The sequence below is a fragment of the Salvelinus namaycush genome, chromosome 12 (assembly GCF_016432855.1).
Source record: "Salvelinus namaycush isolate Seneca chromosome 12, SaNama_1.0, whole genome shotgun sequence".
Lineage (NCBI taxonomy): Eukaryota > Metazoa > Chordata > Actinopteri > Salmoniformes > Salmonidae > Salvelinus > Salvelinus namaycush.
In genome coordinates, this window is record NC_052318.1 from 12,966,024 (window position 1) to 12,979,218 (window position 13,195).

A 13,195-nucleotide genomic window follows, 5' to 3' on the forward strand; every position below is an offset into this window, starting at 1 on the left:
GTTTTATCAGAGAGATTTGGTTTCATGGAAATCAATAGGCCAGGGAGAGCCAAGGCATTCTGAATCAGCAAATTATTTATCACCATACTTGAGGACTGGAAGTTATCACATGGTTAGACTTCTCTGTCCAGTTATCTTTTATTGTTTAGTATTTATTTACATGAAGGACAAGGGTGACCCCCGAAGGCGAGGCCGGTATAAAGGAGATGGTAGTTTCCATAGCAACAGGCAGAGACAGTCTAAGGCCATAGTGTGAACGCCTCGTGAATCATCAGGTGGGCCCTCCCTAATCAACACACCACATTCACACAGACATGGTCTATCTATCCCCTTTTCTCTATGACTCGTTGTCTCCCTCCGTCTCTACCCGTCTCTCACACACATGCACTCACGTCATGCACAAACACATGCACACAAATGTAGAGCCACACATTCACACACTATTACATGGACATTACAAACACAAAACAAACGCATTACAAACACAAAAATATAAACAAAAATTATCACATCAGAGTGACCAGACTGGCAAATGTCAGCACCTGTGTGTGTTTTGTCTGAAAGACTCCCTCAAACAACATGAATACACATCACACATCACATAAGAGAGTCAAAAATAGGTTTTCATCAACAAACATGTAAAAAACAATCCTGACTGACAAGGCTTTCACCAGGCCAGTTGAATAGCATCCACTTTCTGCCTTATCTCAGCCAGGTGTCTCTTAACTCAGTCCTGATATCACATAGCTTCATAACCTCTACCACCACACCTGAAGCTTAACAGAGTTCATAACAATTCATAACAACTTACAGGTAATGTTCCCCACTAGTTATGTTTATCAGTGTGTAACTTCAATTTTAGGAAAAGGTTTGCTGTGTTTTGATTATAATCTACTGACCATTTTACATTGGCGAGCTGCCTCTGTTACTTGCCTTAGCCCCCAGTGAGATCTAGTGACAACTGACCTCTCCCCTTGTGAGGTGTGCAGCTGCTGAATGTAAAATTTGCAGAAAGAGGGGTCCAATGCCATCCTCCCACTGGAGGCCATTGCCACTGGACCGCTGTCTGAATGTCCCACTGACGAGTGGCAGCTATATCAAATGCTACAGCTAATTACCCTGTTGACTTGCATGTATGTAGATGCGAGTACACTAGAGAAGTGATGCTTTGTAAATAGCTTGCCTTCTGAAGCAAGTGTCTGGGAGGGAGGGGACATACTCTGTGGCCATTCTATTAATTAAACAAATAGCCAAGCCTCTAAATGTCAATCACCACTGCCCATGAGCATTGAGTTTGAGTTTGAGTTTGAGTTTATTTTATTTTTACAGGGACAGTGCACATTAATCAACGTTTCAGTAAAAGTGCCGGTTTTAGCCAGCCGGCTAATTTTCAACCGCAGTCCCTGGGCAGGTTATTAAAAACAATTACAATATAGACAATAGCAGCATGGAATAAGACGTAGCATACAGACAGAGCAACATAGAACAAAAAGCAGCAAGACAAAATTCATAAAAGCAACAAAGTGTTTCCACACCTCACAAGTTACAGACAACAGACATGGAAAGCGGCAACACACAGCTAGGGACCATGTTCACAAATCTGATTGACCTTTAGCCATGTCTTCAAGCATTTTGTGAAAGTGTGATATGTGGTGCAGTTATGTGTGTCTGATGGCAGTGTATTCCAGACATGGGAAGCTCTCACAGAGAAAGCGGATTTACTAAAGGTGCTTTTCCTTAGGGGAACTATACAGTCACCTCTCATGGCAGACCTTGTAGATCTGCTGCCATATGTTTGGGTTTTCTGTTTAACAAAAATACTGAGTGGAGGGGGAGCCAAGCCATTTAGGATCTTGAATACAAGACATGCGTCGGTGTATTGCACAAGATTTTCCCAACTCAGGAGCTCATGCTTTCTGAGGATGTGACAGTGATGATGGCTATTGGGCTTCCTATCAAGCACTTTGAGAGCCTGTTTGTAGACAGACTGAATAGGTCTTACTGTTGTACAGCAAGCTTGGGCCCAACTAGTCAAGCAGTATGTTAAGTGAGGGAGTATCATAGATTTGAAGTACAGTTTTGCTACCTCTGTAGTCAAACAATTTCGTATAAATCGGAAATTAGCTAGGTTGAATTTGGTTATTTGAATTACCTTTTTCACATGCTTTTTAAAAGAGAGGTTGGAATCAAGTATGATGCCAAGGTACTTAAAATCAGATACCACCTGGAGCTTCTCCCCTGACACATAGACATCTGGCTCAGTAGCATCTGTTGCCCTCTTTGTGAAGAACATGCAAACAGTTTTTTTCACATTGAGATGCAAACACGAGTCACTGAGCCACTTTGTAACCTGGACCATTACAGTAGTGAGTTCTTGTGCAGCTTGTTGTTTGCTCTTTGCATGCACATATATCACTGTATCATCTGCATACATTTGAACTTCAGACCCAGTACAGACAGAAGGCAGATCATTAATGTACAGGCTGAACAGGAGGGGCCCCAGTATTGACCCTTGGGGCACACCCACATCATAGCTAAGAGTGGGCGACAGCTCATTGCTCACTCTGACACACTGAGTTCTGCCTTCAAGGTATGATTTCATCCATCTCAAGGCATCGGGGGAAAAGTTGAACTTGGACAATTTTGTGATGAGAATCTCATGGTTAACAGTATCAAAAGCCTTCCTTAGGTCCAGAAACACAGCCCCAACAACGCCCCCTTTGTCCATCTTGGACTTCACATTTTCCAGAAGAAAGCAGTTGGCCGTTTCTGTGGAGTGTTTCGCTCTGAAGCCAAACTGCATGGAATGTAATGTGAAGGGGCTGTTGTTGAGGTGGGCAATCAGTTGTTCTGCTACACACTTTTCAACAACCTTTGACACCACAGGTAGTATACTAATGGGCCTGTAGTTACTCACGTCAGCAGGGTCGCCTGATTTAAAGATGGCCGTTATTATGGCCGACTTCCATACCCTTGGAAACACCCCGAGACCAATAGATGTGTTGGTGACCTTAGTAATGGGGCCAATGAGTGACTCTTTGTAGTTTTTAAGAAAGGTAGAGTCCATCCCAAACACATCTTTGGCTTTAGAGTTCTTTAGTGAGCTAATCACCTTGTCCACCTTTGACTCAGAAACCTCCCTTATGATGAAGACAGGTTGAGCATCATTTACTAGCACTGAGCCCAAGAAACCAGTGGAGGGGTTCTGTGTCAGTACCCTGACAGAGTCACTAAAGTAGGAATTGAAGGCTATTGCTATTTCGACTGCATCCTGTGTTAGATTGTTATTCACCATGATTTCTAGTCTTTTTGCAGTTTTACTATGGTCTTTCCCTGTTAACTTTTTTAGATTCTCCCAGATCAGTTTAGAATTTCCCTTTGCTTCACCAATTATGTTAATAAAAAAGTTTGCCTTGGCCTGTCTGATTTCTTTCATCACCTTATTTCTCAACATGGTAAACCTACGTCTGTCATGCTCTAATTTGGATCTTAGGGCTATTTTTAGATAATAATCTCGTTCTTTCATCAATTTCCAGATTTCTCCATTTAGCCAAGGAAGAGTGCTCTTTTGGCCAGGTTTGGATTTGATTTTCTTTAGGAAACCATTTAATGTAGTCTGGATTGTGGATAGAAAAACTTGACTATCAGCTTCCACGTCTGCATAGGACAAGAGATCATTCCAGTTAATTCCCTTAATTGCGTTTTCAAAATAGCTTAATTCACTCTTAGGTATTCTTAGTTGATCAGGCTTTCTAACAGTAGAGAGGTTAAACCTGCTCTTAGACAGCTTTCTGGCTATAAGTGTCAGATTATGATCAGATAGCCCAGTAACCATATTGAATGATTTAGTCACTCTCTCTGGTTTATTACTGAACACCAAATCAATCTGTGTTTTAGAGCAACAAGTCACCCTGGTTGGCCCTTTAACTAGCTGTGTAAGGTCAAAGGTATTAGTGATCCGTTTGAGAGTTTTCCTACAACACTTGTCTTCATAATTAATGTTAAAATCTCCCATTAAGATGACCTCTTTCCCAAAATCACATTCCCTAAGCATGTTATTAAACTGATCAAAAAACACACTTTTGGTGGAAGGTGGCCTATACATTCCAATGAGGGTAAAAGACATTTGGGGAGACAGTGTAATGTTCAGGCCAATACATTCTAGTTCATTATCACATGACCACTCAATTTGTTTACATCGGATATGTTCTTTAATGTAAATCATCACACCCCCTCCTCTTCCTTCAGTCCTGTCTCTCCTGAAAACATTGTAGCCAGGCACAATCAAAGCAGCAGATGGAGTTTTTATGGAGCCATGTCTCTGAGAGGCAGAGAAAGTCAAGGTTGGAGTCTGTGAGTAGATGTTGAATTTGATCACTTTTTGGAATGACACTACGAATGTTCAAATGCCCCCCTAGTAGTCCCTTGGGCTTAGCTCGTGGGTCCCAGATGACTCGAGAGTGATTGACACATTGAAAAAAGTTAAATTTTCTGTGTTTTCTGACGGCTGGGTTTAGGCCGTTTTGTTTCGTTTTGATTAGGGGCAGTTCGGTAGCGCAATTAACAATCCCTCCCGCCTGCACTGGATGCGGGGAACTAATTAAAACAGCTTGCGTACCAGAAGCTGAGTCAGGGATCGCATATAGCGACTTTGGTATGTTTGAAGAGTCAAAATCTATCCTGGAGCCGGGTGAGTCGAGAGAAACCATAGGACCATAGCACTCACCCACTTCCACAGCGGCGACGATCAGTGGACGAGGCCATCCACCGCTTTCCACTCCGGTGCGTATCGCTGGCTCGGTGATGTTGGGCCCAGGATTGAGTTGCACATCCCCGGAGAGCAGGAGGGTAGTGAACAGGTAGTTTAACAGTTTCCGATAAATGTTGGACTTGTGTTTGTTGCGCCTAAGCGGTTCAGTAGAATAAGGAGCGAGGTAGACTTGGCCATTATTCAGAACATTATGGTATGCTGTGTACTGTCCGCTCCCGTGGAACGGTGAACCAATGTGTTTGGTGTTAATATTCTCCGGTAGTAGATTGATTGTGTCATCCCAGCAAGGATGCACTGAGATTATCAGTAGAGCAGCTACATAACTGACAATCATGGCAGAGTACTGGAGATAAAACACATAATTGCGCTTTAACTCTTTGCATGAGTTACTTAGCTGGGGTCGGCGTACACCTGATGGTTTAGATAAAATTACAGCATTTGAATGAGAAGCGGCACCTGCCGCACCACCCTGTCTTCCGTCCGCCATTTTGCCTGGTTCCTTGGTGACAGCTTTCCCTCTGAGAACAAGTTGCATTGATGCAAATACAGGTTTAACTTCCATGTTGCCAGCAGATACTTTCCCTACCCTACTTCAGCTGCACTGAGGTCAGAATGCAATCATGTTTAAATTAATACAAAGCGGAGCTGGCGCGAGATATGGGTCAGAAAACATACCTCGATGCAGGGATGGGATATGCCACTGCACTCAAAATTGTATTTTTATCCTCACTGCTCCATTGAAAAAATTGAAATACTGCTTGTTTTCCTGGAAAAGGGTCATTTTTCCAGGAAAAATAATTGACAGTCTTCTAATGCCCGGGGATAAAACTTGGAATCTAATCAATGAGATGGGCTGAAATCACCTGTACCTAATAAAAGGATGACACATACAGTCGGAAGTTTACATATTTACATACGCTTAGGTTGGAGTCATTAAAATTAGTTTTTCAACCTCTCCACAAATTTCTTGTTAACAAACTATAGTTTTGGCAAGTCGGTTAGGACATCTACTTTGTGCATGACACAAGTAATTTTTCCAACAATTGTTTAGACAGATTATTTCACTTATAATTCACTATATCACAATTCCCGTGGGTCAGAATTCAGTGCCTCTTTGCTTGACACCATGGGAAAATCAAAAGAAATCAGCCAAGACATCAGAAAAAAAAAATGTAGACCACCACAAGTCTGGTTCATCCTTGGGAGCAATTTACAAACGCCTGAAGGTACCACGTTCATCTGTACAAACAATAGTACGCAAGTATAAACACCATGGGACTACGCAGCGGTCATACCGCTCAGGAATGAGACGCGTTCTGTCTCCTAGAGATGAGAGACGAAAAGTGCAAATCAGTCCCAGAACAACAGCAAAGGACCTTGTGAAGATGCTGGAGGAAACGGGTACAAAAGTATCTATATCTACAGTAAAACGAGTCCTATATCGAAATAACCCAAAAGGCGGCTCAGCAAGGAAGAAGCCACTGCTCCAAAACCGCCATAAAAAAGCCAGACTACGGTTTGCAACTGCACATGGGGACAAAGATCGTACTTTTGAGAAATTTTCTCCGGTCTGATGAAACAAAAATAGAACTGTTTGGCCATAATGACCATCGTTATGTTTGGAGGAAAAAGGGGGAGGCTTGCAAGCCGAAGAACACCATCCCAACCGTGAAGCACGGGGTTGGCAGCATCATGTTGTGGGGGTGCTTGGTGCAGGAGGGACTGGTGCACTTCACAAAATAGATGGCATCATGAGGTAGGAAAATTATATGGATATATTGAAGAAACATCTCAAGACATCAGTCAGGAAGTTAAAGCTTGGTCGCAAATGGGTCTTCCAAATGGACAATGACCCCAAGCATACTTCCAAAGTTGTGGCAAAATGGCTTAAGGACAACAAAGTCAAGGTATTGGAGTGGCCATCACAAAGCCCTGACCTCAATCCCAAACCTGACTCAGTTACACCAGCTCTGTCAGGAGGAATGGGCCAAAATTCACCAAACTTATTGTGGGAAGCTTGTGGAAGGCTACCCGAAACGTTTGACCCAAGTTAAACAATTTAAAGGCAATGCTACCAAATACAAATTGAGTGTATGTAAACTTCTGACCCACTGGGAATGTGATGAAAGAAATAAAAGCTGAAATAAATCATTCTCTCTACTATTATTGACATTTCACATTCTTAAAATAAAGTGGTGATCCTAACTGACCTAAGACAGGGAATTTTTACCAGGTTTAAATGTCAGGAATTTTGAAAAACTGAGTTTAAATGTATTTGGCTAAGGTGTATGTAAACTTCCGACTTCAACTGTATCAACATATGGATAATCTCTACAGGTTGAAATAAAGTCCTGGATGAACATAGGAACTCTGATGTAGAGTACATTGATCTAGCCTGGTCCCAGATCTGTACAGTACATGTGCCTCAGCCAGCTCCTTCTGACTATAGATGTTGTTATGCCATATTAACAATGATAGTGAGAGGAGAGGAGTTAGTTAAAGCTCACACAGACCTGGGATGAGGGTAGAGTTCATATTTCCCTGACACGTTTGCCCCTGACAATTGTTTTGCTTATGTACTGTATAGTATACACTGCTCAAACAAAAAGGATGGAAGACACCTACACTTATTTAATTTTTTGAAATTGTCATTATTGATGGCTAATTAACTCATCAGGGTCATCACTAAACCAATAATGCTAATTAGCTGTTAGTAAAGATTTTTTGTCATTAGTGTCATATACAGCTACTGATGGGCCAAATGACCTTTGTGATTTGCGGCATTATCATGCACCATCACTCATTGACTTGTTTAACGTAATTGGAGCTAGCCTGGTCCCAGATCTGTTTGTGCTATCATATTTGGCATGATAGCACAAACATATATGGGACAACGGGTGTATTCATTAGCGCACACCATAGCAAAACGTTTTTCAATGGAAAGTATTTTGCTATGAAAACAAGAGTTTTTGTTGGACAAATTCAGGTAGGTCCCTTCCCGTTTTGTTCCATTTGCTTCTGTTGTTCCTATTGAATACACACACAACAGGCTAAACAGGAGCTGCTGCTCTGCATTCATCATTATCACTTTATAGGGGTTCAGTGGAGTTTAATCAATTGATGACTAGGGGATGGAGGGTGGGTGTGTGAGTCACAGTGCTGAAGCTCCTTTATGGCAGGGGTGATATCACTGGGTGAATGGCGATAATTCTACTATGTCATACTAGCAACAACAACAAAAACTCTGGGTGATTGACAGTTAATTATAATCCCACAGACTATGTGTTGGGATTTAGGAGACCTCTTTTGCCACCTCCCTACTTCAAGCTGTCAAGTGGCAAACACCTGTCCCAGGAGTGTGCCATGCTCATGGTCACCTTAAGCAGTTGGTTTCCTCCCAACACTTCAGCTGCTAACTCATTAAATCCGCTGACACAAACGAGGGGGTGGTTTACAAAATGTGCAGCGAATAGAAGTCAGCCCGCAACAAAATCTGGATCCTGGACTGGAAAACACTATGGCATTACACAAACAGTTTTAAGAGTCAATGCTTGGCAAGTCATGGGTAACAAATCCCAAACTCTACAATATTGCAGAGCGCTCAGCAACGCGATTAAAGCCCCACTAACAGGATAAACACTGTGACAAAGAGGCGGAGGATGATGTGCCCTCTGTTGAGGAACAAGTGTCTCTTTTTCACATCATTGACTCTTGACAGAATTATGCGTGCAATCCCGCCCTTGACACCATAAGAAGTTGATTAAAAGGAGACTGCATGATTGGATAAAACAGATTTAAGCCTACAAAATTGGACTTGATTCCTTTTGTGCCTAGGCTTAGAGACACGTGGTGACCTCTTCACAATTGTGGCCGTGTTAGCAATCAAAATTGGACCCAATCAAATCAAATTTTATTCGTCACATGCGCTGAATACAATACCTTACAGTAAAATGCTTACTTACAAGCCCTAACCAACAATGCAGTTAAAAAAAAAATACGGAAGATTAAGAAATAAAAGTAACAAGTAATTAAAGAGCAGCAGTAAAATAACAATAGTGAGACGAATACAGGGGGGTACCGGTACAGAGTCAAGGTGCGGGGGCACCGGTTAGTTGAGGTAATATGTACAGTTGAAGTCGGAAGTTTACATACACTTAGGTTGGAGTCATTAAAACTCGTTTTCAACCACTCCAAAAAAGAATTGTTAACAATCTATAGTTTTGGCAAGTCGGTTAGGATATCTACTTTGTGCATGACATAAGTAATTTTTCAAACAATTGTTTACAGACAGATTATTTCACTTAAAATTCACTGTATCACATTTCCAGTGGGTCAGAAGTTTACATACACTAAGTTGACTACCTTTAAACAGCTTGGAAAATTCCCAAAAATGATGTCATGGCTTTAGAAGCTTCTGATAGGCTAATTGACATCATTTGAGTCAATTGGAGGTGTACCTGTGGATGTATTTCAAGGCCTACCTTCAAACTCAGTGCCTCCTTGCTTGACATCATGGGAAAATCAAAAGAAATCAGCCAAGACCTCAGAAAAGAAATTGTAGACCTCCACAAGTCTGGTTCATCCTTGGGAGTAATTTCCAAATGCCTGAAGGTACCATGTTCATCTGTACAAACAATAGTACGCAAGTATAAACACCATGGGACCACACAGCCGTCATACCGCTCAGGAAGGAGACACGTTCTGTCTCCTTGAGATGAACGTACTTTGGTGCGAAAAGTGCAAATCAATCCCAGAACAACAGCAAAGGACCTTGTGAAGATGCTGGAGGAAACGGGTACAAAAGTATCTATATCTACTGTAAAACGAGTCCTATATCGAAATAACCTGAAAGGCGGCTCAGCAAGGAAGAAGCCACTGCTCCAAAACCGCCATAAAAAAGCCAGACTTCGGTTTGCAACTGCACATGGGGACAAAGATCGTACTTTTTGGAGAAATGTCCTCCGGTCTGATGAAACAAAAATAGAACTGTTTGGCCATAATGACCATCGTTATGTTTGGAGGAAAAAGGGGGAGGCTTGCAAGCCGAAGAACACCATCCCAACCGGGAAGCACGGGGTTGGCAGCATCATGTTGTGGGGGTGCTTTGCTGCAGGATAGACTGTGGCACTTCACAAAATAGATGGCATCATGAGGTAGGAAAATTATGTGGATATATTGAAGCAACATCTCAAGACATCAGTCAGGAAGTTAAAGCTTGGTCGCAAATGGGCCTTCCAAATGGACGATGACCCCAAGCATACTTCCAAAGTTGTGGCAAAATGGCTTAAGGACAACAAAGTCAAGGTATTGGAGTGGCCATCACAAAGCCCTGACCTCAATCCCATAGAAAATTTGTGGGCAGAATTGAAAAAGCGTGTGCGAGGAGCCCTACAAACCTGACTCAGTTACACCAGCTCTGTCAGGAGGAATGGGCCAAAATTCATCAAACTTATTGTGGGAAGCTTGTGGAAGGCTACCCGAAACGTTTGACCCAAGTTAAACAATTTAAAGGCAATGTTACCAAATACTAATTGAGTGTAAGTAAACTTCTGACCCACTGGGAATGTGATGAAAGAAATAAAAGCTGAAATAAATCACTCTACTATTATGCTGACATTTCACATTCTTAGAATAAAGTGGTGATCCTAACTGACCTAAGACAGGGAATTGTTACTAGGATTAAATGTCAGGAATTGTGAAAAACTGAGTTTAAATGTATTTGGATAAGGTGTATGTAAACTTCCGACTTCAACTGTACATGTAGGTAGAGTTATTAAAGTGACTATGCATAGATAACAACAGAGAGTAGCAGCGGTGTAAGGGTGGGGGGGGCAATGCAAATAGTCTGGGTAGCCATTTGATTAAATGTTCAGGAGTCTTATGGCTTGGGGGTAGATGCTGTTTAGAAGCCTCTTGGACCTAGGCTTGGCGCTCTGGTACTGCTTGCCGTGCGGTAGCAGAGTGAACAGTCTATGACTAGGATGGCTGGAGTCTTTGACAATTTTTCCTCTGACACCGCCTGGTATAGAGGTCCTGGATGGCAGGAAGCTTGGCCCCAATGATGTACTTTGCCATTCGCACAACCCTGTGTAGTGCCTTGCGGTCAGAGGCCGAGCAGTTGCCATACCAGTCAGTGATGCAACCAGTCAGGATGCTCTCGATGGTGCAGCTGTAGAACCTGTCGAGGATCTGAGGACGCATGCCAACTCTTTTCAGTCTCCTGAGGGGGAATAAGTTTTGTTGTGCCCTCTTCACGACTGTCTTGGTTTGCTTGGACCATGTTAGTTTGTTGGTGATGTGGACACCAAAGAACTTTAAGCTCTCAACCTGCTCCACTGCAGCCCCTGAGAATGGGGGCGTGCTCGGTCCACTTTTTCCTGTAGTCCACAATCATCTCCTTTGTCTTGATCACGTTGATTAACGTGATCCCAACGTTTTGATTGAATGTAAATGTAAGCAGGCTAGGGGTTAGAATATGGAGACAGAAGAAGATTACCTGAGTGTTTTGCGGACCATATCCTCATCGGTGATGCCATAGTAGGTCAGGGTCTCGCTCCAGATGGGGTTGAGGGTGTTGCGCAGGGTCTTGGTGCGAAGCTTATTGGCCTGACAGTGAGTGAGTGAGTGAGTGAGTGAGTGAGTGAGTGAGTGAGTGAGTGAGTGAGAAAGAGAGAGAGAGAGAGAGTGTGTGTGAGAGAGCATGAACAAGCAATAAAGAGAGAGAAAGCAATAGAGAGGGAGAAAGAAATTGTATTTAGGTATTGACCTTCGACCTCCACTCCATCATAGGCTGACAATGACACATAGGGCACAATAGAAGTCATTATTAGGTCACAGAATTCGGGTTTTCCAAGCAGAGCCTGTGGTGGAATGGTAACACTCCTGGCTCTAACACATAATATACGACCCCAGATAGGGCTGTGGTGGTCATGAAATTTTGTCAGACGGTTATTGTCATGCAAATGCCTACCGGCCTCACAGTAATTGACAGTGAATTAACATAAACACGTTTGGAACATCTACAATTTATAAAAGTATAATAACTCCATTTAATATACACCATCACAATAAATCCATTATTTATTTTAGGCAGGTCTAAATAAATAAGTCTGCTTACTGCAGTCGTGGCCAAAAGTTTTGAGAATGACACAAATATCAATTTTCACAAAGTTTGCTGCTTCAGTGTCTTTGGATATTTTTGTCAGATGTTACTATGGAATACTGAAGTATAATTACAAGCATTTCATAAGTGTCAAAGGCTTTTATTGACAATTACATGAAGTTGATGCAAAGAGTCAATATTTGCAGTGTTGACCCTTCTTTTTCAAGACCTCTGCAATCCGCCCTGGCATGCTGTCAATTAACTTCTGGGCCATATCCTGACTGATGGCAGCCCATTCTTGCATAATCAATGCTTGGAGTTGGTCAGAATTTGTGGGTTTTTGTTTGTCCACCCGCCTCTTGAGGATTGACCACAAGTTCTCAATGTGATTAAGGTCTGGGGAGTTTCCTCACCATGGACCCAAAATATCGATGTTTTGTTCCCCAAGCCACTTAGTTATCACTTTTGCCTTATGTCAAGGTGCTCCATCATGCTGGAAAAGGCATTGTTCGTCAAACTGTTCCTGGATGGTTGGGAGAAGTTGCTCTCGGAGGATGTGTTGGTACCATTCTTTATTCATGGCTGTGTTCTTAGGCAAAATTGTGAGTGAGCCCACTCCCTTAGCTGAGAAGCAACCCCACACATGAATGGTCTCAGGATGCTTTACTGTTGGCATGACACAGGACTGATAGTAGCGCTCACCTTGTCTTCTCCGTACAAGCTTTTTTCCAGATGCCCCAAACAATCGGAAAGGGGATTCATCAGAGAAAATTAATTTACCCCAGTCCTCAGCAGTCCAATCCCTGTACCTTTTGCAGAATATCAGTCTGTCACTGATGTATTTCCTGGAGAGAAGTGGCTTCTTTGCTGCCCTTCTTGACACCAGGCCATCCTCCAAAAGTCTTCGCCTCACTGTGCGTGCAGATGCACTTGCACCTGCCTGCTGCCATTCCTGAGCAAGCCCTGTACTGGTGGTGCCCCGATCCTGCAGCTGAATCAACTTTAGGAGACGGCCCTGGCGCTTGCTGGACTTTCTTGGGCGCCCTGAAGCCTTCTTCACAACAATTGAACCGCTCTCCTTGAAGTGCTTGATGATCCGATAAACGGTTGATTTAGGCGCAATCTTACGGGCAGCAATATCCTTGCCTGTGAAGCCCTTTTTGTGCAAAGCAATGATGACGGCACGTGTTTCCTTGCAGGTAACCATGATTGACAGAGGAAGAAGAATGATTCCAAGCACCACCCTCCTTTTGAAGCTTCCAGTCTGTTATTCAAACTCAATCAGCATGACATAGTGATCTCCAGCCTTGTCCTCGTCAACA

At 42.7% G+C, this 13,195-nt stretch overlaps 1 protein-coding gene across 1 annotated transcript in view; it reads right to left on the bottom strand.

Moving 5' to 3' along the window:
• LOC120056919 (double C2-like domain-containing protein beta) overlaps window positions 1–13,195 on the bottom strand; it is a 182,149-nt gene that overhangs the window by 36,890 nt on the left and 132,064 nt on the right. The window contains exon 6 of the mRNA XM_039005203.1: window positions 11,268–11,377. Coding sequence (XP_038861131.1) covers window positions 11,268–11,377 — 110 coding nt within the window. The remainder of the gene's footprint in view (window positions 1–11,267; window positions 11,378–13,195) is intronic.